Source organism: Microtus oregoni, unplaced genomic scaffold (genome assembly GCF_018167655.1).
Source record: "Microtus oregoni isolate MIOR12 unplaced genomic scaffold, Mior012 000077F_ref0000221, whole genome shotgun sequence".
In the NCBI taxonomy this organism is placed as follows: domain Eukaryota; kingdom Metazoa; phylum Chordata; class Mammalia; order Rodentia; family Cricetidae; genus Microtus; species Microtus oregoni.
Window position 1 is genome coordinate 164,802 of NW_024544029.1, and position 27,199 is coordinate 192,000.

The following is a 27,199-nucleotide window of genomic DNA, read 5'->3' on the forward strand; positions in this document are numbered from 1 at the left end:
ATTTCGATTACCTTTACACTAATGGTGCCTAAGAGTACTTGGGCCTTAAAAAAATGCTTAATAATTCACAACTATTTGGTTTAAAGGAATGAGCCAAATGAGTGGCATGCAATAGAATAGAGCATGGCACAAACATCAACTTGGTTTTCTGTTCCTATATCAATCTAACTTCTTGAGAAGTTTAAATGGCTGCATATACAGTGTTTGAAAGACAGTGGTAGCATACACACATATTGGCCTGCACATCCAGTTTTGTTGAGTAACACCCTGCACACTCTCTCGGAATGGTCTCTGGGAACACCAGAGTGCTTCTTGCAAAAGGACTTTTAAAAATCTGTTTCCACACAAGATAGTGAGATTAAATGATCCCACAGCAGGAAGCATGATGCTTTTGTAATTCAGAGATGACATGGGGGGACAGCACGACTTACTTCTCCCCAGTCCCCAAAATTCCATTGTGGACAGGGTCCGGAGCCACAGTGATTTGACTCTGGGGGCTTAGAGGCCACATCACAGTAAGAAGCACTGTGCCCATCTTCATCCTGGCAGACCACAGCCCGGCGCTGAAGGCCTCCTGCACAGCTTCGGGAGCACTGACGAGGACAGAACAGAAATACACAGGGCACACTCACTACACTTAGTGAGGAAGGTGCTCGACACAAAGCAAGGTTAGAGGTCAAATCGCTCATGTGGGGCCACAATTTCAATCAAGAAAATCTGTCAAAAACACTCGACTTTTTACAAAGGGCTTCATTAGAATTTTTTTTTTCTTTTGATGAAAGCTTGGCATGGTAGTGCATGAGTTTAATCCCAGCACTCAGGCAGAGGTAAAGGCAGAGGCAGGCTGATCTCTGTGAGGTCCAGGCCATCATGGTCTACAGAGTGAGACCCTGTCTTAAAAGATAAATAAAAATTGTTGATGAAAAGGTCTTTCAAATTTGCATTAAAAAAATGATCCTTCACTCTCAAAATAGATGCTAAGTAAAAAGAAATTGACGGTTTACAGTCTCACTGGGAAGGCATTTTATAATAGACACGCATTGTCACTGGCCCTTCACCCCTGTCTACCCTCAGTCTCTTCTGAAAGGGGCACTCACGACCCCCACACTCTCAGGACCGGCACTAGCCTCCTGACTGTCGCCTCAGCAAGGCTCTGTTTCTCCCCAGCATCCAGTCTTACCTATCACAGGCTTTGCCCTCTTTGGTATGATATGGACTCTAATCAAGCGGCTCTCAAGTGGGTTCCTCAGTAATCAGTGTGGTTAGTGATTACCCCGGGGGCTTGTACTCTGCATCAAAATGCTTTCGGCCTTTGAAGAACTGAGCTATTGATCTTCAGATAACATTCACATTAAAAAACATTTGATGTCATTACACACATATCTGGGAAAGGACTGCAATAGGATTCAGTTACAAAATTAGTATAACTCAATAAAGACAGCTTACTGCTCCCCACGGGCCTGTTCTCCACTGGTTTCCTCTGATTGACAGGTGGACCCCCTGGTTTTGATTCTCTTCTGGTTTATGAATTAATGGGTTATTTCTGCCTGGAAACTGGCTTGGCTGCTCGGAGGAGCTGGGGAAGTGGCTGTGTGGGGGCGGGCAGGCTGCCAGGCTACATTCTTGTTCAATCACAGGACGAACTTCAGGGTCACAGAAACGCTCATCAACCGGCTGGTGGTAGTTCATGCAGAAAATGTGTCGAGTGGTTTTCCCATGTCCGCAGGAAGCTGAGCACTGATTAGAAAGGCAGCCAGCATTACAATGTAATAACCCGCATTAATATCCAACATTATATTTAAATATTCAGCGCCTGCTTTCTCACACGCATGCTTACCGGTGACCAGTTCCCTGCCTGCCATTCTCCACAAGGGCTGAAGCAGAGGGTCACTTCAGCAGGCCGGGGCAAGTGGGCACAATGCGACTCATCGGCCATCCCATCCTGGGCATCGCGGCAGCTCACATAGCGGGCCTGACTGCCCCTTCCGCAGGACACAGAGCACTTTAAAAAGCCAAGTGATAGTGGGATGGGCTTAGTCACACCCCACTCTTGTTACCCGGAGCCGCTCTGTCCCACAATACCAAGCTTTCCGGGAGAGCATAAAAGAGGAGTAATATCTCCCGCATCAGATACACATAAGGCAGTAATATTCTCCACTTTAGATAATGAGTTTTACAAGTCAGATCTAATCACTTGAATGACCATAATATTTAAAGCAACATTTAATCACATGTCAAAATTAAAGGTTCTGCAAACATTTTGTGTAAAATCATCATTAGATATTATCAAAAAATAACCTTGAAAGCTCTGTAATAGAAGGCATCTGATCACATAATTTAAAATCTGGGATCAGCAAGATGAAACAGCTGATCCATAACAGCTTTCAATTAAAAAACAAAACAGCATGAAAATGTCTGCAGTTGAGACAAGCTGAAACTGCCTATAACATAGCCACTGCTCATAGCTATCTGGACCATAGGCATTATCTTCATTTTACAGACTAGAAAACGCACCCTGAAGGGTCACTTCCCTGTACAGAGACACAGGCTCGCTAAAAGGACAGCCATGATTTTATTATTCCACGACCCAAATCTAAGCCCTGTAAATCTTCCATCCCATCAAATACCCAAGAATGAATGCTCACATTAAAGCTGACAAAACTGAGCAACTGCTTTTACACGGGTGAAGCCTCCACAGCAGACATGCGGGGTCACTTACTGGGGTCCAAGATCCATGGCGCCACTGGGCTGCCTTTCCCAGGGGAATGGCCGGTAAGGAGGATGCCCCAACTTTTGGAACAACCAAGCAAGGTGCAACCATACATTCCTGTTACGGAAAAAACAAACCTTATTGAATGCCATCTATCTCTTTAATCTGCCATATATGAAATTCTGTACAGGGTTTCCTTTTTCAAATTCAGAATGCAACAATTCTGTATGCTGAAATGTAAATGGATGACCTAGGTTCTCCCTGGCTGAGACACGCACTGCTCACAAGAGGTAGTACCGGGTTGGAAGGCTGCATCCCAATCCTTCAGACACCATCCTATCTGACCACTGAAATAACAAAGTCCTTCAAAACAGTCCTAACGTGGACCGTTGTGAAGGAGGGTATGGCTGTGCAATGAAAAGAACACATTTGCAAGTTCATGGGATTCACACAGACACTATGGAAGAGGGGGAATGTACAAGTTAAAGCAGATAGAGTGGAGCACGGCATGCCAAAACCGAGAAGGACATGTTCTGTATGCAGAAGGTGTTTCAGGGTGTAAAAGATATATATCAACAACCCTTCCATTTCATTACTGTTTCTGCTCCTGATCCATGAAGAGACCGCCTTTACCTGTCTGTCGCTGGGCCGGCTGGCTTCCTGGCATTCTCTGTCATCTAGCATGGTGCCAAAAAGCTTGCTGACACACTTGACAACACGCATTTGGTACCCGTGTCCACAGGAGGCTGTGCACTGAAAGGAGACCACAGGTGCCAACGACAGTTTGGGTTACAGAAACGCCCACTTTCTTAGTGAACAGAAAAGATATATATATATATATATATATATATATCATGTACTCTTAGCAGCTGTTCAGACTAGCACTTGGTATCAGATTTGAGACCTATAATTAGTAAATCAAATTGACATGCCTATTTATTCAAATCCATTGTACAGGTATCACCTAAACACCACAGTTAACAAAATGCACTATAATCAATGTATTTTCAAAGTTGCCACCATAAAAATGTTAAAAGAAACCTGCTATGCTGTTTGTGGAGACAACACAACTTTGGTTATAAAAACCTGCCCGATGTCATATGTTAAGTGAAGTTCCTTACCTATAAGGAAGTATGTGCTAAGGAAATTAGGGGAGTCTTCCATCACCCTTGGCAGCCTCCTTGGGTCTGAACTCCCCACCTTTACTTGCTCTAACTGTCGTTCACCTCAGGGCCTCCCAGTAAGACTCCCAAACCCAGGAATAGCGATGTAAGCACAGATACTGGACATATTTATACATTCTTGAAGTTGCTAAAAGCAAGTGTTTTCAGCATTTTGGGTTAAATTAAATTCAAAAACAAAGCTGAAATATTAAGCAAGGCAAAACTATCAGCAATGTCAAAATTCTACTGATATTGGGCTGCATTTTCAGAAAGCACTTTTCAATTATTACTTTACATGTTTGTGTGTATGTGTGTATACAAACACATGCCATTGCACATGTATGGACATCAGACAGTCCATTTTCCCTTTCCACCTTTATAAGAGTTCCAGGGATCAAACTCAAAATATCAATCTTTGGTAGCAAGGGACTTTACCCATTGAGCCATTGTCCCAGCTCCTCAGATGTCAACCCACATTTTAAAGAGTCTCCTGAGGAGAGGGTGGACTATTATACAGCCTTTCTGTCATTCCCTATACAGATGGGCAAAAGCAGACGGCCCCGTCATATACTCACAGGACCCCAGGGGCCTACATGCCAAGAAGTGCATGCCCGGAGCTCACAGGGTCTCAGGGACTCGGGCTTGGTACTGGCATTACAGAAGCCATCGCTCAGGGGGTCGTCACTCAGCTGACACCAAACCTGCCGCTGCTGCATTCCCTTTCCACACGTGGCAGGACACTGGGAAGTTAAAACAGCTGCATCACAAAGTGACACAAAGATCTCAAATGTTTCTTCCCTAGTCCTCAAGAGCCATTCACTGGATAAACCAGCGGCCCCCACATCTGCCACTTAGGCCCTGCTGTGGATGTTTTGATCGTATTACAACCACAAAGCTTGCTTTGACTCAGAGGGCAGAGCTAGCCACTAGCTGATCAAAGTTAACCATAGAGGTTTTGGAGGACTGAGGACAGATTGGGAGTAGTAAGGCCATAGAGAGGCCATAGAGAGAGCTTCAGCCCTTTTGGACAGAGATCACTGGTTGCTTTTCCACCGATTCTCTGATCATTCAGGTTCTTACCCGAATATGTGACTCCCCAGTTTTTACTGATAAAAAATAATAAATAAATGCATCAAAGTCCCATTAAAATATCCATTTGTTCTAATAACAGAACTCCAAAACTAGCCTTTGAGGAAGTAATGCTTGCACTGCTGCTTTTTATGAAGTTGGTTAGAGACTAAATCTCAGCAAACGTCACTGCTGGCCTGATAATTACAAATAGTAGAAGAACTAGGTAGTTTTACTTTTTTAAAACTGCTTTTATGATAAACACATTTGAATCTTACAGTCTTGGACTGTGAGTTTCCCTAGCAAGACATTACAGCAGTTTTTCTAAGGCACGTGTTCAGTGTTACCTCACTCCACTCACTAGTAACCCAGCTGGGACAAGGAAACTCATTGCAATTCCCAAGCATCACCCGCGGAAGCACTTGGCACTGTCGGTCATCAAGGCGGTGGCCAAAGCCATTTACACAGTAGGACTCTCGAGTCTTCTCCCCGCCTCCGCAACTCCGAGAACACTAATTAAAAACAAACAGGAAAAAAAATCAAAATTTTAACCAAGATACCCTTTTAGAGAAATAGAAACATTTAACTGGCAAAAAGAGAGGCATTTTTATTTTACCTGGGACCATTCTGAATAATGCCACCTCGCTAAAACACAGCTGCCATGGCACGGCTCTCGGGTCGGGGGTTTGAGCTGGTCACCACAGTAGTGGTCTTCTACCGGAACAGTCTGCCCTTGATGAATGGAATACTTCATGCAGTGAACGTCAAGGGTCCTGTAGCCTTGGCCACACTGGGATGAGCATTCACTTTTGCCGGTGATGTGCCACCTAGAGAAGATGTTGCTGCATTTAGGAGTAAGGCTTATGGATATTGATTTAAAACAGATTCAGGCTCTTGGGCATAATTCAGTTTTTAGAACTTTTAAGAGCTTATGGATAATCCACTAGAAATTATTTGATAAATCATTGAATTAGGTACGAAAAGTTCTTGTATTGGGCCTTTTGTTGTATTCTCTGCAGGAGAGCTGGCCCCCTGCTGCCAGAGGGCTGGCTATGAACCTGACCAGGAGGTGACTGACTTTACCACAGGATGCCAGGAGCCTGGCTTAGCATCCAGAAGTGAGGATGATCTTGAACAGATACTTCCTTTCCTGTTATTATTCAACAAAAGCTAAAAGATGAATATAAACTGTGAAAACTGCTTTCTTTTAACAAAAACTCAGATCACTCCGTCAGCTTTGCAAATTTTAAAATAAAACCACATTGAATCAAATGTCCACGCTGAGTTATCAAACAGTTTGAGTGCTACAAGTAGTTGCCTTGGTTTCTAATCATTTTCATAACACTTTGCACCTGGAAGGCCAAGCAGGAAGTCTGTAAGTTCAGGGATAGCCTGGGCTACATAGTGAGACAGTATCTCAGAAAGGTTTTTTGTTTGTTCACTTGCTTGCTTGCTTTGACCCAAGTCTGTTGTTACTAAGTGTGATTCAGTGGCGTTCCTAGGACCTGGGAGCTGCTGGGTCAAGGAAGATCCTGTGTAGTCTCAATCTGTATGATACAAAAAGTGTCAGAGTGTGTGTTTGCAGATCTATAGTGATCTGTGTTACTCTAGGAGGGTGGCTCAGCCCTAAGGGTGGGGCGTCCGCAGTGGGGTTCTGTGTAGTTTGCTGTCTTTACAGGACCAGGGAAGCAGATTGAGATGAGTAGTCAGTATTGGCTCAGCACAGGAATGTTGACCTCAAGGTGTGTTTTCAGATATAGTCAGATTATAAATGCTCTACTCTCTACTGATAAACAGAGTGCATGGGAAGATGGTAAAACTCAATGTAGGGTTCATAAGCAGCTTTCTGAAGAATACAAAAGCTTAGAAAAATAAGAATATCATGTCCAATGAATTAAAATGTGTTTTATGAAAATAAAAAGAAAAGAAAAGTTCTTGTATTGGAAAATGAGGCTCAGAGATTGGGTTCCAATGGTTTAAACATGTGTGTGTGTGTGTGTGTGTGTGTGTGTGAGAGAGAGAGAGAGAGAGAGAGAGAGAGAGAGAGAGAGAGAGAGGGGGCAGGGGAGAAAGAGAGATTTTACAATCTTCCAAATGAAATCTTAGTTGTTCTAAAGCTATATATGTACTATAATATATATATATATATATACACATATGTGTGTGTGTGTGCGTGTGTGTGTGTGTGTGTGCGTGTGTGTATAAACACTGTTTTGGGTGTCACTCGAACAGCTGGTGGCAACTTTGGAGGTGTGTCCCAGAACTGCAAGTTTTCTTGAGAGCATATGATGTTGATCACGACTGGCACTCACGGTCGACTAAAGACTCCATGGGATACACTGACTCCCAGGCCAAACCTTGTTACATGAATGGGAGTTGGAGGCTGGGAATCTTACCACAGCAATTTATATACAGGCTTTGAAAGCTGGCAAAATCGTTTTCTTGTAACATATAGCACAACCTCTTGCTAACTCCTGCATTTTCTATTTAGAAATATTTGTGAACAAATATTTTTCATGAAGTAAATATAGTAACTCTGGCCAAATTATCCCAATGGTAGTCTAGAGTTTATCACGGAATATGCATACCCCAGTCTAAGGAAGCATGAGGCAGAGACCCCCTTTCCTGAAAGGACCCCCCTGTGCTCCGTGCAACTCCACTAGCCATTCCCACAAGCTTTTTCATGTGCCTTCGCATGACACAACAGTACATTCAAATTCCCAAGCTTCATGTGCAAAGAAGAGATTTGGCTATCTCTGAATATTAAACATCACCACCACAATGTAAATTTAATAGGAATATGGGGTTTTTGAATCATTGCTTTTAGCTTATATCAGTTTGTTAATCTGTTACCCACACATGCCTACACACTCACACACAAATCCTTAAGAAATTTAGAATTTGGGGTAGAAGGACCAACTTGCTTACACTTCTCTTAGGAATATTAATATATTAGTTCAATTCCAATGTACCAGGGAACTCAACCTATATTTTTTTTCATTCTCAAATATTACTTATTGGGTCCTAATATCAGTGGGTATTACAAAGTCATGCTACGTGGACTTAGTATTTCAAATCTTGAAACCACGGACTTCCAGATTAGAACTTTTCTGAATTTACTTTACAGACTAAATTATCCCTATTGTACACAAAATTTGAGACCTACACATGGGTATTTCACTAATACTATTAATTCAAAAGTCACATGAAATACTGAGCATGAACACGAATTAGTGAGTCTGACATATTCTAAAGGACAAGGCAGAGGACAGATGTTAATGACTGCTGGCTCCGTGGGAGGCACTGTGCAGCAACCTTATCTAATGATGAGTCCATCTCCATTACACACCAGTTCTCTTTACCTGAGTTCACAATCTGCGTTACACTTTTCCGTCACAAGCAAGGGCAGCGGTAAGTGGCCACAACTTTGATCGGACACGACTGCACGGTCACTCTTACGAATGCAGACAATTTTCCTCCTATGAAGACCTTAGCCAGAGTGAAATGAAAATTAAAAATTAAAGAGAAGTCTATACAAATAGGTGTTCCATAATCATAAAAACAAGCCTACATGATTCAGGTAGGAAAGCAGAAATGTTTGGTATTATTCCCAGGTCACTAGGACATCAGTCTTGTCAGGAGTTCCTTTATCTAAGCTGAATCCTCGCTGGCTGGGGAGGACTTTGCTCAGTATGGAGGCCAAAAGGAAGATGGGCCGGGTAAGGGGGTAAGTGTAACAGCAGGGATTGGAAGGCAGGGCTGGGGCCAGCACGGATGGTGTGTTATTACGAGATCATTGTCCCCATGGATTACTTCTCCATGGGTACTCCTACAGTGTTATGACAACCTGCATGTCAGGTAACATGACACTTATGTGAACTGACTGGAGGAGAGACGGCCTGTGACAGTTCCAATCAGCGCTCGTTCTTTCTCTCTCCTCCAGAACAGCACTGCCTATGTGGGGCCGACCTTTCAGACTAGACTCAGGAATGAGAAAGCTGATTACAAGAAACCCAAAGATTAGTAGTTCCATAGGCCTTGCAAGACAGGAGAGGCAAGGCCTGGGCATGGGTAAGGGCTATGATTCCCTCTGTATGACAGTGGAATGTAGAAACATGTCACCGTTTATTCGCCAACATTCACGGAATTCACAGCAAGAAGAACGAGCTCTCATGCGCACTGCAGGCATCAGCTGGTCATTAAGGATCAGAACTAGCCTGCTAGCTATACACACGTGTCGAAAGACACAAGCACTCATAGCAGAGCAGCAGGGAAGAGGGAGGGGCGGGGTGAGGAAATAGGGATATCCGGTTCTTTCTGTACATCCACTGTTTGCTGGGACTAAAGCTACTCCAAAAGTAAGGTCTGCTGTTGTTTCCGTGGTGTGGATGATCTTAGCTACACAGAGCAGGACACGGCAATGAAGCCCAAAGTTTAGACTGGTCAACAATGTCCTCAGCTCACCCCATGCAGATAGGGCAGCTGTTTCTCTCCAGCACAGCCACAGCCAAAGCAACTGGTGCCCAGAGTCAGGGCACCGTGAATCCGCATCATCTTCAGAGTCCGAGCAGTCCGTGACATGATCAAATTTCTGCTTTGTGAATGCTCAACTTTGAACTCCCAGTTAACTAGTTAACTAAACACGAACATGTGTTTATCTCAGATCTCTCCTAAGCCCTTTTTAAAATAAATACAAATGGTTTTGTAGAAGCATATATGTAAAGGAGCAAAAGAAAAGAAAAGAAACAGAAGAGAAGAGGAAATTGTGAAGACGAAAAGCAAAGGATAAAAGCCATTATCGGAGCCAAGGAGGAAGAAGTCAACCTTGTGGATGTATGAGGGGTGGAAAACAAAGAATAGATTAAAAGTCATATTGGAAAGATAGCCACCAGTGGAGCCCGTGAGTCACGAATGTCATTTTGTACTTCCTTTAACTATAGTAAAACAAAATGATACTAGCCAAATTAATTTTAATGATGCTTATATTTAACCTAAGCATATAAAATCTGATTATTTGAACATACTAATATACAAATTATTAAAATATATTTTAATGTCTTCTTCCCTTTTAATCTTCAAGATCCAGTGGGTAGTTCACACATGGAGCACATTGATACGGACTGGCCACACATGGCTGGTGGCTGCCATGCTAGACAGCACGGGGCTAGAGAAGAGAAACCCGAAGACACAGCACAGAAAAGCTAGGTCACCCTTGACAGAAACGGGTTGATGCAGGAAGACACTCTCATACGGGGTGACCTCCCAGCTCACTGCACTCTCTGTGGCCCCTGGATCCAGAACAATTTCATCTTCCCCTCACGTGACCGTGACCATGCAAGGCAGGAGATTTTTCTTTCTTGGTGCACTGTTCTCTAAGAAAGGATGGTCAGCTGACTTTAGGGTCTTGTCCCACTGATTCGTGGGGAAGTGATTTTAGTTCTTAAATATTAAAAAAGCATTAACAAAGAGTTCAGGAAGGCTCAAAACACAAGAGAATCAATGAAACAAACATCCCTAGAGCTACCAAACAAGGAGGCCAAAAGACAAGACACTATAAGGTTCTAATTTGAGAGGTTTTGCTTTCAAGCAATACAAACTTTAGGCAAAAAAGCTGCTGAGAAAATCATCAAAAAATTTTCAAGACTCTATTTCTAAAAATATTGACATAATTCCCAGGAAAACGACGAGAAAGAACACCACACCAAGGAACCCACGCAGGCAGCCAAGGAAGCCCCAGTGGATGTGCATTGTTGTCAAAGACCAATGCCCGAGGGCCCTGGAAACTGGCAATGCCTTCCTCTGTTCCATGCGCAGATGTTGACAGAGTGTAGCTGAAGCTTCCTTCGCTAGATAGTTACAGCGAGAGACTGCTCCTCTACAGAGGCACACCTGGAGACTGGTGACCCTTCTCCTCATGCGCATAGTTAAACATGCTCAGCTTCCTAGTTTCTGCTGCCCCACCTGGCACAGCCGGGCTCCACCCAATCCCAGCTTCTCAGTACCTGTGTCTGTGTCTGTCCTGCCTTCATCTCCCTGTTTCCCCAGTTGGGTTTCTAGAAGGAAGCCACACAGCAGTGCATCTTGTTCTCTGACGTCATTAGAACCAAGGAAACATGTCATAAAGCTTCAAGAGTGGAAAATGTCCCATGCAAGCACAAGGAATCACAAGGCAAGTGGAAGAGAAGACCAAAGGGCAAGGCCTTCGTGTACCTAAAGAGAAGTCATCTATCTAGAATTCCCACCAGAATTGGGAGAGTGTAAGAACTGAGTGGCAATATTTCAAAGACAGTAAGTCCCCACAAATGACCTTTTCTTCTCCATACCATACTGAGGTCTGTTTCCCATAATGGTGGAGGTAGGTATAAAAGAGGACACATGCTGGTCAATGGTGGCACACGCCTTTAATCCCAGCACTCAGGAGGCAGAGGTAGGCGGATCTCTGTGAGTTCGAGGCCAGCCTGGTCTACAAGAGCTAGTTCCAGGACAGGCACCAAAGCTACAGAGAAACCTTGTCTCGAAAAAAACCAAAAAGGTGGGCGGGGGGACTCACAAAATTAAGAAAAACTCAATAGAATTCTCAAAATAAGATTGAAGTGGTACTTAAAGGGGGCATTCACAAAATGAGCGCAAAAGAAGACAAATTCTTGAGCACAAGATCAAAGAGTAATAATGCAAAAATAAAGAAAAAATAAGAAAATTGTAAACTAAAGTGCACAGCTGTTCTAAAATCTTGAGTAATAATTACTTTCAGAATGCAGAAAAACAAGCCACAAGCCACAGGGTTACACAAAGAATCAAATCATAGTATGTAAATAAAAAAAAAAAGAAGTTCCCATCTTTCTGCTCATAACCTCTCAGAGCTCTTCTTTTCATGGGGAATCTATTCTAGAATCTTTCTGTTCACCTGCTGCTTGGTTTGGACCCATGTCCACAGCCACACACCTGTTTACACTGTGCAGGGCGGCTGGTCCCACATTTTCAAACTCTACTTGTCTTCTGCTAAGTTCATCCAAGGCCTCTTTGTCAAAATGACTCCTTGAACTTCCCTAGTGCCCTGGTCAGATTTCTGTCAACTCGACACAAGCTAGAGTCATCTGAGAGAGGGAACCTCAACTGAGAAAATGCCTCCTAAGACTGGCTTATAGCTCTCTGTGGGACAGGCACTTGATCACTGTTTGAATGGTGGGTGATGCCTTTCCTCCCCAAGTTGCTTTGGGTCAGGATGTTTTGTCGCAGAAGAGAAACCCTAATACACACAGTTTTGCCAGCGCACTCTCTCTACTCTAGCATTGACCCCAGTTGATCTGGCATCTCCTATTACTGTGTCTGTCCCGAGATGCCAGCCCACACAGTGACAGGACACCATTCCCTGCAGTCATCTTGAGCAGCCCGCTGCCAAGAGATGGAGGCAACGCCTTTCACGGTGAGCACCGCTGGTCCTTTGACATCTGTCAGGTGAGATGAGAAGATGATTCTCATCAGCCAGGGCCACTGCCTCTGCACCCACCTTTTCTCATCCACATACTGTTCTGAGCCTCCTCCCTCTAATCCACTGCAACCCTTCATATTCCATTCTATAGAAACTCTACGCCTTGGTGTCCACACTAAAACTCCTACCGCCTTATCTGAGGAATCTCCTTGAATAGCCATGCCATTGCATTTACATGGAGATCCTTATGCATGGGCTATATCGGAGTACAAAATTTAGCTCTTAATAATAACCTGAGCCAGAGGGGAAATGGTGGTGCCTGCCTTTAATCCCAGCACTAGGGAAGCAGAGGCAGGTTGATCTCTGTGAGTTCGAGGCCAGCCTGGTCTACAAGAGCTAGTTTCCAGGACAAGCTCCAAAGCTACAGAGAAACCATCTCAATAAATAAATAAATAAATAAATAAATAAATAAATAAATTAACAACCTGAGCCAAAACAGCCCCTCAATAAATATTGCCTGCACTGAACATAGCATTATATCACAAACCATCCACTATTACAGACTACATATGACTCCACTGTTTCCATCTTCCCCTCTGCTATCTCTCTTCTTGCTTTTCTCTTTTCCCCTCTGATCCTTTCAGCTTTGCATGCCATGATACAAATGTATCTTCTCATGTCCAAGCAAGGGAAATAAAATGAATGGTTGACATTACAACAGTAAGAGACAGATGGAGTCTTAAAGGCAAACTGTGTGGAGGGGAGCAACTGGGGCAGGGGGGTTGGTACTACCCTGGAAAGCAACAGGGAGAGGAGAAGACAGACAGTGAAGAACCATGAAGACAGCAGCGTTGATGGGAGAGTCAAGACAGAGCAAGTTGGAGGGGGCAGAGAGGGCACGATGCATGTCTGAATGCTCCATCTATGGAAAGACTCATTAGCCAGCCAGACTTAAGAGGAACCAAACAATACCAGCATACACCAGCTTGGGTCTCTTATTTAAGGCCAGGGTACCTTGGCACATTTTGGGACAGTCTTGCCACGGCCCATATGGATCCCAGGAGAACAGGTCATTCCTCTCCTTAATGGGGATGTTGAAGGAATAGCGCACGTCAGGGTTGTATAAGTTACCTACACATAGCACCTCAATAAAATACAGAGGAACAGACAATTAATTTATAAAAGACATACTCTTAAGACATTGCTTTTACAGCTAACTATGTTAAGCACTTAACTAGTATTCTAATAAGACCACGACCAAGTCTCGCCGCTGCCTACAGGCCGTTACCTGCAGAACGAGCTCCACTTCCAGCCGGTCGGTGCTATTAATTCTTTCAATCGAGTTGTTTGATCCACTGTATTCGAAGATAGCTCCCTGGACGTTGATTTCTTTCTTTGCCATACTTACAACAAAATTTCCATTCAGAAGAAAGTTCCCGTGCGTGTCAGATAACGCTGTAAAACAATGTGATGCAGTTCATGAAATGGTAGATCCGGCAAACAGGATGGAGTTAACTTTCCTCACTTTTAAACTCAACTTCTTTACCTGAATCTAAAGAAAGTAAATACAAATAGACGCTAAGGAAATAAACTACTTTACTGCACTGTGGTCTCTAACCTGTGAATAAGAAAACTTCAACAAAACAGCCAAATATATTAAGACAGATTCGCCCTACGCTGTTGTATTCTAGAACCTTCTCAGAGGCACGAAACAGGAAGGACACAGGACAGGAGAAGCGGGAGGAACCAGAGCACCCACCAATCAGTCATTAGAGAACATAGGACAGCCCATCTGCATGCCTTTTACACTTGATTGGGAACAAACGTGCAAAGCCTTAATTTCAAGGCCAAATTTCTAAATGAAGTAAGTTAGCCCTTTGGCAATTTCATACGTGGACATGATGCATCCTGTCTACTCGCCCTGCCTCTGCCCTCCCAATCTACCCCCTCTCACTCCTGTCTACTAGTCCTTTGGCCTGGTTCATGACTTTTGGGTTGGTTTCATGGTCCATTCAGCCAGGGCCATCTGTGTGACCACTGAGTTGAGATCAGAACAGTATCTTAAAACACTAGTGGTGTTCACCATCCCTCACAGAAATGCCCACAGTTATTCACAAAGAGGCTCTTGATCGCCACTGATACATGTGACTGTTTTCAAAATAATATCCCTACCTTCCTTTAGGTTCACACCCCTTTTCGTTCTCTTTCCTATTGGAATTGACGCAAGCCCAGTGATGGTTAATATTATCAACTTGATCGTATCTAGAATCACCTAGAAGGCCAGCTTCCCGAGAGGGACCATCTGGATTAGGTAAGGCACTAGCCAGGTCTGTGAAAGGTCATCTTGATTAGGATTACTGAGGTTAGAATTCCCTGACACTGAGCAGCACCATTCCCTGGACTCAGATCTGATCTGCACAAGAAGGAGAATGCTAGCTCTGAGCACAAGCAGCCGTCATCCTCTGCCCCCAACTGTGGCTGGACTGTCACCAGCTGCCCTGAGCTCTGTTGCCAGGACCTTCTCTCCATGACGGAATATTCTCCTGAAATGTAAGCCCAAACTAACATGCTTCTCTTTCATTTCTTCTGTCCAGGTATTCTTATCACAGCAACAAAGTAACTAAGATGCCTGTCATACACGTACACTTGTATATATCCACATATATACTATAAACATATACAGATATGAAACAGGACTAGAATTATTATATGTTATTACAAATGATAATATATTATTATATTATACTAGAATATGTTATTATATGGGATATACTAGTAGCCTGGTCTTGTTTCATATCTGTATATGTAAATAGATTATAAATGAATATACATGGAGTTACAGGAAATCCATAGCAGTGCAGTAGAGGAACTCCCATTGATCGCCATGTGTTCTCACACAAGCCTCTGCATCAGTCTCTTCAGCTACGCATCAGAGCTAATAAAACTTTCAACCACACAAGGCAATTAGCCACAATCAGATCGGGAAAGTATTTGTAGAAGTTACATAAATCATACAAGATTAGCCTTTTATGTTTAATTCTCAAGACCCTAGAACACTCTGTATTTTATAATAATAAACTCTGTATTAACCAAGTGTGTCTCTCTTGATTTTTTTTTTTACTTGAGTTAAAATTTCCGTGAGACCTGAAAAGGAATCTTGAAGAAAATAAGGAGTTGGCATCGGGCCTCACCCGATGCATACAGGTTACTGATGCTGACAGCCGAAGGAACTGTGCAGATGACACTAAAGAACAAACCAAGCTTTACACTTGTCCCATGGAACAGAAACTCTCTGTGTAAGGAGATGAGCTTTCTCTAATGTACACAATGTCCGCGTGCCTATTGAGGGGACTTTTGGTGACATGAAACTCTCAAACAATAAATTCTTTTAAAAAAATCTTCCAGTGACTCATTTCTTTATTTTCCTCATTGTTAGAGTCAAGTCTCCACGTTACTGTGCACACAGCCCTTTCTCTATAAGTCAGACTCAAGTGTCCACGTTACTGTCTGCACAGACAGTACTTTCTCTATACGTCAGACTCGAGTCTCATGCTACTGTGTGCACAGCACTTTCTTTGCTAGAACATCTCTGACTTTTATACTTGGGGAGAACCCATGGACTATTCCCAGGAAGATATGACCAGGTTGATTATTTATCTACATTTTAGCAGCACACATCTCTGGCTACAAACCGAGGCAAAATGTTTAAGTAGAAGAAAAATAATACCAATTAAATACAACAGGACAGAAAAGTAAGACCATTGCATTCAATTCTATTTGGGAAATGTTTTGCATTCATGGCAATCAAAGTGACAGCGCATGAAGTCAATCACTCCTAAGTGAAGAGTTCAACGGAATTTTTAGCATATACACTTGTGTGGACAAGTCCAGCTGCTTGTGATTGTAAAAGTCTAAGTTTTCACACCAAAGAAATCCGGAACCTATTAAAAAGCTATCCCCTGTATACTTGACTCGATAATGTCATATATTCTTTCTGACATTAACTGTTCATAACAAAGTCATATGGCTAGTTGTATGTATTAGTTACATGGGACAATATTTAAATCAAATTAATTTGAAGCAGAAAAATTGCCTCATCGGCTACACATCACCAGTTGGAGGAATTAGAAAATTCAGGAATTGGCTCATTGTGGGGAGAAAAATCTTTGTAAATACCTTCACATATTTCTATCTAAGCAGAATTCTCCAAATCTGAAAGATATTTTTTAAAAGATAACAAAATGTATCTATACTCAAGAAATACACAATAACCACATTCAGTGACATCTCAAAATATGAGGCTAGTTATTTACAGAACTTGAAATAAAACTACATTCAAGTACTTTCACCACATGGTAAAAAAAAACTCTTATGGAAAGTCGGAGTGCTACAGTGAGCGTCAGAAAGACTAGAATTTTACTCTGACTACGCATACAACTGGAACTGAATACCAACTTTAGTTACCTAAAATACTATAATGGAAAACAAAAACTAATTTTTCCATTATTTCCTTTTTCCTTAGAATAGGGTTTATTTTGTGTAGCTTAAGAAGAACATATGTCTAAAGGTGTAGAAAGAGCTCCATCAACCGCAGACCTCTGAGAAATTACACACAAACCACACACCAGCTGCTGCTTACTACATGTTTACCAAGGTAGTTGTCATCTTCGGGTCTTCCCGAATAGCTGTGCTGGAGGATCTCAATATTTGTTGCCCCTGCAGGAATCTTGACGACAACATTGTATCCTGCAATAGAATTTCGGACATGTAAATTTTATAAACACAGACATTTCACCAACTGTTACCACCAAGTGCCTGCAAGACTGGAATGGCACAGCCACACTTTTCATTTCTTCCTAGCCTTTAAAATATGACGAAGTAGTTTGTGATTTTCCATCTGAACCAACACTTAACACTATGCAAGAGTGAATAAAGGCAACCACCCAAATACACTGACCGTGAGGTTCAGAATCTTAGGATTTTATATTTATTATTGTATATGTTTTTATCTGTGTGAGTGGGATGGGGGTGTCTGCCGAGACCAGAAGAGGGTTTCAAATATCTGGAGCTGGGGCTAAGGCAGTTGGGAGCCACCTGATGTGGGTCCTGAGAACTGAACTCGGGTCTTCTGCAAGAGTAGCAAGGATTTCTGAGCCATCTCTTCAGCTCCAACCTCGAGATTCTTAAAGTCCAACAGTTCCTAATTAGTTTTACTACTTCTGAAATTCTGAGTATAGAAAATGTTTACCTTGAATCCACACATTTTAGTCCAGGATTTCAAATGCTATTCACAAATCTAGGGCTATCAATATAATTGGCCACTGACATGATGTTTAGGAAGACTGATGGCAACAGATTTTATATTGAGAAACAGTAATAGAAAATTTATTTTTTAATTAAGCTTTTAGTTTGTACCTCAAACTAGGATCTCCATATTTACACCCAAACTTTACATTAGTTTTTAAAGTCTACCAATATCTGTTACAAGAAAAGTAAAGTTTACTGAAGCAGGATGAAAGTAGTAACTGTAGTTTATTGAATCAAATTCCACGATATTGGCACTGTTTGAAGAGGAAATGCAGTATAAAATACACATTAAATAAAAAGAAAAAACTTTTCCTGACATTATTCCGAAAAACACTCTCATAGCTAGCTAGCTAGATCCCTCGGGGAAAGCACAGGACTTAGCATGCTCTAGAGATGTTATCCCAGGATTTTCCTTGTCCCTTTTTTAAAAAATTAATTCCCTCAGTTTAGTACATGAATAAGAGCTGTAATTTTTTATGCATTAAATTTGAAAACACTGCCCCATGATTACATAAAGATCATGGTGCCAGAATGCCTCTAGGCTTTTGGAGCAACCTAACTTAATTTTTTAAAGTGTCTCAACTTAAGCATAAAGGTGACAGTTTGACTACTTTATGTATACTCTATCTTATAATCTCCAAGATTAATTTTAATCCAGACAACTCTCACCATAAAACAGCCTCATCAGCTTCTTCCCTGAGTCTCCAGTACCTTGATGCAAGCAAGCCCATTGTACCAAAAAGATGCCAGAATGGAGGTAGCCACCAGGGGGCAGATGTTGTAAACTTTTTTCCCTACCCTGCAAATGGTTTGCTCAAGGTTTCCCATGGGTATGGGAAGGAGGAACACAGTTTTCTCCAGGTTAGGTTTTCAGTTCTAACTTGATATATGTGCTTTTGTACTGTGAAATATTTTTTTGTCACTGTGGTCAATCACAAGCCTGTGTTATGGTTACCCAAAAGAATCCAAGAATGTAACTCACATGAAATCATCGGTAACAAAGAGAAAAAGAACATGTTGGGAACACACAAGCCCATCTCCAGTATATTAAAATACTGCTTCTCATATAGATAAAAATTTAAAAATGGAATCTTAAGTTATACCCTTTCATCGGAATAGTTACCAGCAGCATCTTAAGATCAATCATATGAACATACTTTAATGCTGAAAAATAATACTGTAGGAATTAAGTTTTTACTGTACAGGGAAGTTTTAAAGTCTTCTGTAACACTATTAAAAGAGGGAGAATTTCCCGAGGAAAGTTTAGAATTCAAAATGTCGGAGGTGGCCTTAAAACAGCTTCAAATAAAATTGAAATCATTGCCAAGTTCCCACTGGAACTATATCACACATGCTGCTTGGGAAATCAGTGAGGTGGCAATTATGAGCCAACATTTAGGTTAAAATTTTCACCCTTTACTTTCAGTCAACATTTTCAATACAGCAGTAAAAACAAACACAACACATAGACCAGGCATTTCCTTGCGGAGAGAAGGGAAAGGGGAGGGAGAGAAGGAAAGAGGAAGGGAGGGAATGAGGGAGAGAGGGAAGGGGGAAGGGAGAGAGGAAGGAAGGACTTCAAGTATTAAAATCATTAAAACCAAGTTTCCCAGAAAAGTCATAAATATACACATTCTAACTTAAAAGAAACATCGTGAAAAGGTTTCCAAAATTTGGAGAAAATTCACACAATATGGTCAAATACTACTGGATTTACTGTTTGATTTTCATTAATGCATCCAATGGTGCATGCCTGCAGTCTCAGCACCTGAGAAGTCAAGGGCAAGAGGTCGTAAGTTCTAGACCTGTCAGGGATACACTGGACCTCATTTCAAAAACAGAGACAACAAAACATAGAATCAGGTTTGTCTTGGGGAAGTGAATTCTTAATTCAAATAACATACCCGACTCAAGACTTATTCTTTACATTTGGAGATTTTCACTAACAATCATTCTGGACTGAGGACTCAGATTACACATTTCTGCTGTACAACAGAGATTGTACACTAGAGCACTAACTCAGAGAAAAGGGGAAATTGGAGGCAAGTACACACAGCTTACCATAATGGGCACTGTTGAAGACGCCCGCCAGAGTCTGGCATGAAGAGTTATCTCCACCACACACTCCACATTTGTCTCTCTTGGCCTTGGAGTTTAACACATGATCACAGCCAGCTTGCTTCAAAACACAATCATCATGATTCATAGAGTCAAAGTGACTACTTATGTGCACAGCGCTTTAAAGTATACAAGGTTCTCTTCAAAAGATGATTTCAGTTAGCAGAGGTTTGCTGCAACAGGAGTCTCTCTGAGCATCTACCAAACCAGGTGGGCAGTGACATGTGAACTGTGTTCACAGGGTCTAGGAAGCAGTGTGTTTAAAGGGTTTACAGAATTTTTTAAATTAATATCTTTGGGTAATAACTTGAATTCTACTTTGGGACAAAGATTCCTATATTCCAAAATCACTTGAAAACCATAAATTAGGGCTATAGAGATGATTCATCAGGCAAGAGCACCGGCTGCTCTTCCGGAGGACCTGGGTTCGATTACCAGCACCCACAACCATTTATAACTCTAGTTCCAGGGGATCTGACACCTTCTTCTGGCTTCCACAGGGAACAAATACATGTGGTATACATACATACATACATACATACAAGCAGGCAAACCATTGATACACAAAATAATGTTTTTTAAAAAGAAAACCTTTAAAGAGAGATAACTCAAAAAGACTCATTGGGATAAGAACCACATTAGAATAGTCAAAAAAAAGGTGTTGTTTGTATGTTTTCTAAAAAATATTGTGGCCTTAGAACACTGGAAATAAAGCATGTTCCAAATAAACACTTGAATCAATTTCCCCCAGTTTATCATCAGCAAAGTGTCTACTAAAGGATTGTCCTAGACATTTCAGAGAAAAGTGCAGTCCCTTTCCCCAGGCGCCCTCTGCACATGACATGGCCGTTACCTTTATGGACTAGACCTCTAAGCTGGGTAACCCAAAGAGAAAGGTTCACATGCCTCCTGGACTGGGTTCTCCACCTGGACTGGGTTCTCCACCTGGATTGGGTTCTCCACCTGGACTGAGTTCTCCACTAGCTTATTTATGTAGTGGGATGGTGGGGCAGGGAGTGTGTACCAGGGCATGGCAGGGGAGCGGGGGACTGGTTCTCTCCTTCCATCTCGTGGACTCCAGGAGCAGAACTCCAGTTATTAGGCTTGGCAGCAAATGTCCTACCCGTGGAGCCATCCCATCCCCCTGCCATATGTATGTTTTTGATACAAGAGGCAAATACTTCCATGATGAAGATTTACCCATGTATTTTATGAATGGCAAATGCATCTAGAAATTCAGACCATCTTTGTCATATTTTGCTTCATTTCATTTGGCTGTGTTGCTTGTTTAAATATGACATATGGTTTTGGGGCCACAGAGTAATCTATTTGTACTATTTAATGTATTTCTAAAATGTGAGCTAAGTGTCTTTGAACATCTCCTAAGGCCTTTGGGTGCAGACTATTATCACTTAGGCAACAAATGCGTGGCTACAAGGAGATGTAATTAGACATATTAAGCTCCCCTTCCATCAAAGAAATGGCCTCCCAGCAGCGCACTTGCTGTCTGGACAGCATTCGCTGTTTTGATGCTCAGACTCCACCTGCCTTCCCCAGATCGCCAACCGTCTGAAGCATATGTGTTTCCATGCATGCCTCTTTCATTTATTGAGAAGCCTGCTGGTGGTCCTGCCTCCCATCTTCTAACCAAGGTCATTCTAAAAAAGACCATAAAGTGCAAAGCAAACCTCATCTCTTCTTAAAAGTCAAAATAATATCTGAATCTCTAAGGAGTTCCGATGAAAATTACACATCAAATATCTTCCTGGTCCCAGTTCCAACCTGAGCACTTACTTCCTTACATCTCTAAAATCTTATCTCTAATATCTGTTCATATCAAGTACTCAACACTGCCATTACATCTCTAAAATCTTATCTCTACTATCGTTCATATCGAGTGTTCAATATTGCTGTTACACTCTAAAATCTTATATCTAATATCGTTCATATTGAGAGTTCAACACTGCCGTTACATCTCTAAAATCTTATCTCTAATATCTAATATCATATTGAGTGTTCAACACTGCTATTACATCTCTGAAATCATATCTCTAATATCTGTTTATATCAAGCGCTAGACACTGCTGTTTGAACAGGAGAACTAAGAGTCACAGGACTAGAGAAAGGGAGGAGATGCTGGTTACCCGTCACCACGGGAGGTCACATCTGAAGTAGTAAAGGCACGTTTCTACCCTGGAGTCCCTTTTCTCCTACCTTTTAAAGAAGGTGACCCCATCTTCATGCCGACTCTAAATAAAACTTGCAAAACAAAATCAGCCACCTTATGCATTTTAGGCTGCTTTTGTTTTATTTTTGAGGCAGGATCCAGCTATCTAGACCAGGCTGGCCTGCCTCGGCCTCCTCTACCAGGATACAGGTGTATACCACGACAATACAAAGTTAACCACAGTCCTAGAGACAGCATGATCTCAAAGATTACTTTAATGGCATCCATAAAACAACTCTGAAAGAACAGAGACAACATTGGTTACAGAAGTAGAAAAAATGCATTGTTCGCCAATAGAAACACGAAGTTTACTTACCCTACAAAGGCCCTGGACACAGATGTCACTAGTCTCGGTCCCACAGGGTGTACCATCAGCCACTCGGTCCTTCAGCTGGTAGAAGCTGGTAGTCCCAGCGACCCGGCAATAGAGTTTACAGCGATCTTTTATGGCAACTGCAGAAAGAAGAATGCCATTTTGGATGCAGAACAATGAGGCTCTGCGTTTCTACACGGCAAAACGGTTTCCTATGGAAGCAATTATGCTACTTACCCCCACTGTACTTGGGCAGCCACCTCACATTAGCGGGGAGGCCGTGGATGTTGACATGTTTACCATCAAAGTCGGAGCACTGCTTTTCGCGGAAGTCTTGCTTGCCTTTTGGACATGAATCAGTGTTACATGATCGAAATTTCATCCTGCGGCCCACACAGTACCTTCCTCCGTTTCTTGGCCTAGTCAAATTCATTACATTTTAAAGCGCATCAGTAAAACATCACCGTGGTCATCTATTTCTATAACCGCCCATTTGCCTCCAGGACCAGAAAGGCCACTGACGCTCTTTTAACATTATAGCTTGAAGTAGAAATACACAAAAGGGTTTTAAGCGGTTTTCTGGCAAACGAATTAGAAAAATAGCAACCCCTTCTCAAGTAGACCTGAGACCTGGACACCAGAAATAAGTCTCACTTCTGACAGGATTAGCAAGGACTAAGGGTGGGTCCTTGTACAGACAACAAAGAAACTTAGGTGACAAGGGAGACATACCCATTGTTGTCATACTTGAGTGGGGTGTGTGTGTGTGTATATCTATCTATATATATATATATATATATATATATATATATATATATATATATATACATACATATATACATGTATATATGTATGTATGTATGTATGTATATGCTTGTCACTGCAATAATTTATTCAATTTATTATTGGAAATAAACCCCAGAAGTTTTCAGGGTAAAAATGATACATAATTTACTTCGCCCAAAATTTCAATGACCTGTAAGATTGATTCAGAGTGTGTTGTATTCCTGTGCATTAGAAATGCTCACTGATATGACTGAGCAGAGTGTCACCTGGCCCATGACTTGTTACATATAAAATAGAAATACTTAAAATCTCTCTGGATCTCGGCATGCCTTCGAGCTGGATGAAGAGAGATGATTGGGCACTTACTCGGCTGAGACAGTGAGGCGTCCAGAACAGGAGCAGAGGAAGGAAAGGAGGCACGTCAGATTACAGAACAATAAAGAACTAGTGACCGAGTGGCCCATCTGGGCAGCAGAGTCAAAACACAGGAAGAGGGGCCTAGGGCCTTTCATTTGAAACACAGTAAAATGAAGACAGAACTACCATTCACATCTCCTTAAATCACATCGAAGCAGAAAACGAAGAGTAAGGAGGAAAACAGCTGTCTCCACACAACTTATAAAAGTTCAGGTTTTGTTTTTGTTTGGCATTGTTTTTTTTTAAGTCTGAATCTACAAAGGTACAAAGCAGTATGGTTTAAAGTATTCCACAGTGATTCTGAATCTCTGAAACTTGCAGACTGACCTCCAGTGTTAGAAGTGAACGGAACTGACTTTTACTTTCGGGTCCTTGAGATAATCTTAATCTAGAGTGAATAAAAAGACATACTCGGGGCGATCACAGAGCCTGGTTGTGCTTTTAATTCCACCTCCGCACGTCCTTGAGCAAGAGCTGTAGGGTCCCCAGGGTCCCCATTCGCCATCCACAGGACGGGTCTCCATGTCTCTGGTCACACACAGCCCACGGTGGCAATGCTATGAACACAGTAAGCACACAAAGAGCAATGGCTTGTGTGCATCTAGTTAAAGCATCAGCGTCATCGTAACAGCAGCAAGAGAAGAGCTGTCAATTAGGTACAGCAAATGTCAGTTCAGAAGTGAGGCTACATTTAAGCTTGGAAAAAGCATTCCCTGTCTACTCGGTACCCAAGGCTGGAGGAATGCAAAAGGAATGTAATTATTTCTCTTGTTTTTGAAGTTTAGACTCTCACTGGAGAGGAAGGAATATTTAAGATTAAAATAGAAACTATCCCATTTATATTAGCTCCCAAAACAGTGTTTTTCATAATGTCATCACAATTGTTGCATAGAATCTCTCTCTCTCTCTCTCTCTCTCTCTCTCTCTCTCTCTCTCTCACACACACACACACACACACACAACTCAAACATACGAATAAACCTAACTGAGGAGATAAAAAAATCTCTACAATGAAAAATGTCAGGATTTTGAAAAAGAATCACTAAAGATTTGAGAAAACCAGTTAACACATTCAATTATATTCAATTAAAGTTCAAGGAAGAAAATATATGCAGTGAAAACATTATGTAATTGAGGGGCCTGTTGACATATTAGCATTCTGACATTTTAATCTATTTTAATAATAAGAATAAAATATGTATGCCCATGTAATTACTCATATAAATATCTATAGCTTAAAACCCATCTACTAGTTATAGGAACAAAATTAAATTTATCCATTTAATTCTGTTGATAGTATACTCTATCCAACAGACACAGCAATAAAATCAACTTGACTAGCTGCGCAATGGGTAGCAGCAAATCACGAGAAACGGTGCCCTGCAGAGCAGCTGCCCATTCCAGACACTCTGGGTACAGGACTCACCCTTTGAGAAAACCTACCATCCCAGGACCACAGCTCGTCCCGTCTGCCAGCGGCATGTGCTGTGTGCGACAGCCCTTGTGGACACCTTCTGCACTCGTGCACCACAGGCGCCGGCATTGTTTCTGCAGAATAACAACAGGCAGGGGAGCCAGAGCAGGTGTCAACATCCAAACCAGCTCTGTGTGGCCCAAACCCATCTGAGCTGCTTCCTGGCTCATGGCTGAAGCTAGACGTACTTTGAAAACAATCGGAAATTTCACTAATGTATTAAATAGTAAGAGCAATGAGCTGAAGTAGAAATATTCAGTTACATGAATAAGTTTCTTTTGAAAGACATTTTTCTGGAGGCTTTTTGTTGTTGAACTTTACTCACAGGTTCCCCACCAGGTGCAATGGCAGAACATTTGAGTGATGTGCATGGGATAACTGTGAAAAGGACCAACTCTGTGAAGTATAGTGTATACTTAAAGTGTATGAACAAATGGTTCTAAAGTTTTCACAGAAAGAAAACTCCAGAGTCATAGGAGCTGTGCCCAAGATAATCCCTCTTTTTTCTGAAGTCAAATGAAAAGTTTACATGGTGTCCAAATCAGCCCAGAAGAATGGCTGCCATCACAGTGAAATTCTAAGGTAAACTACTAAGGCAAACGGTCCCCTTTTCACCACGGGTGTTTAAAGCTTATTAAGATTTGTGGCTATGGGGCTGGAGAGATGCTCAGAGGGTAAGAGCACTGGCTGCTCTTCCAGAGGTCCCGAGTTCGATTCCCAGCAACGACATGGTGGCTCACAACCATCTGTAATGAGACCTGGTGCCTTCCTTGCCAGCAGTACATTGTATACTTAATAAATAAGTAAATCTTTAAAAAAAATAAAAGATTTGTGGCTATGAACTCAAGGTGGGGAGTGTATTAGTCACTGCGGGATACACTCCGCAGTTCTGCCTGATTGCTCGCTATCCAGCGGCCTCCCTGATCAGTTCAATAAGCATTCATTGTGTGGCAGTATCTACATGAGGATCTGCTGTCTGGGGAGGCAGGTCACCAGTCCATTTTCTGAGATGGCTGAACTCACAAGTTTTCAGATTTTAATTCATCTATACTTTGGGTGTTTTTAAATACGACCAGTGAGCTACTCTGGGATTGAAGTCCAAGTTTAAGCACAAAACTGACTTGTGTTTTCTATACATTGCACACATACAGAACTGGAGCAATTTTCCCGGGATTTTTCATAGTGGCCTGTCAACATGGGATGATTTCTTCTATGTTATCAAACTGGCATTCAAGGAATTGGAGATTTGAGGCATCTCTGACTTTGGATTTTCAGAGTGGGGGCTCTCAAAGTGTGTATATTTATTTAAGTACATTAAGTCTGTATTCCTGGTCCCAGAGGTCATCAAACTATGTTAAGGCAGAAACAGCTTGACAAATTCAAGAAAAGAAGGGAAGAAAATGTAATGAGCATTCTGCTTAGACAGTGGGGTACGCAGGCAGCACAACACTGCGATCTGTGAACCAAATCTTAACTTTATGCCTATGTTAAAAAAAAAAAATGCCTGGCAGTGGTGGCACAGGCCTTTAATCCCAGCACTCAGGAGACAGAGTCAGGTGGATCTTTCGAGGCCAGCCTGGTCTACAGTGCGAGTTCTAGGACAGCCGAGGCTGTTACACAGAGAAATCCTTTCTCCAAAAAGCAACAACAAAATCATGATGACAGAACCGATATAAGTGTTTTGATGATTTTATTTCCATGGAAAGTTAAAGTGTGTGACCTATGAACAATTGCCAAAATAAATTGTGAAGAATACTTTGATTACAGTTGAACTTATGCCACAAATATAATTGTTTTGCATTTACATCTGTATAACAGACATGTAAGGCTGGAGAGATGGCTCAGTGGTTAAGAGCAATTACTGTTCTTTCAGTAGACTTGAGTTCAGTTCCCAGCAACTACACCAGGCAGTTTGTAACCTCCTGTAACTCTAGCTCCAGGACATCCAACATCCTCTCTGGTCTCTATGGGTACTTTACTCACATACACAGAGTCCCACAGACACCCACACAAACACATAATTAGAAATAAGATAAGTGTTTACAATGACATGTATTCTATTTGTGACATCCTTAAAACAGCTCAATATTAAAGCACCAACATTTTAACCTCTTCCTCCCAACAGGTATATTTTTAAATTTTATATTACATAGCTAAGCTGTCGCTATATTGTCCAAATAGGAACAC

At 41.8% G+C, this 27,199-nt stretch overlaps 1 protein-coding gene across 1 annotated transcript in view; it reads right to left on the reverse strand.

The window, feature by feature from the left end:
- Window positions 1–27,199, reverse strand: part of Adamts20 (ADAM metallopeptidase with thrombospondin type 1 motif 20) — a 116,216-nt gene that overhangs the window by 44,047 nt on the left and 44,970 nt on the right. The window contains exons 11-27 of the mRNA XM_041642648.1: window positions 24,982–25,086; window positions 23,950–24,095; window positions 22,573–22,754; window positions 22,339–22,475; window positions 19,739–19,856; window positions 17,021–17,116; window positions 13,659–13,825; window positions 13,385–13,514; window positions 8,304–8,430; window positions 5,558–5,768; window positions 5,289–5,453; window positions 4,449–4,613; window positions 3,344–3,463; window positions 2,720–2,827; window positions 1,838–2,002; window positions 1,447–1,737; window positions 432–593 (exon numbers count right to left, since the gene is read on the reverse strand). Of these exons, the coding sequence (XP_041498582.1) occupies window positions 432–593; window positions 1,447–1,737; window positions 1,838–2,002; window positions 2,720–2,827; window positions 3,344–3,463; window positions 4,449–4,613; window positions 5,289–5,453; window positions 5,558–5,768; window positions 8,304–8,430; window positions 13,385–13,514; window positions 13,659–13,825; window positions 17,021–17,116; window positions 19,739–19,856; window positions 22,339–22,475; window positions 22,573–22,754; window positions 23,950–24,095; window positions 24,982–25,086 (2,595 nt within the window). The remainder of the gene's footprint in view (window positions 1–431; window positions 594–1,446; window positions 1,738–1,837; window positions 2,003–2,719; window positions 2,828–3,343; window positions 3,464–4,448; window positions 4,614–5,288; window positions 5,454–5,557; window positions 5,769–8,303; window positions 8,431–13,384; window positions 13,515–13,658; window positions 13,826–17,020; window positions 17,117–19,738; window positions 19,857–22,338; window positions 22,476–22,572; window positions 22,755–23,949; window positions 24,096–24,981; window positions 25,087–27,199) is intronic.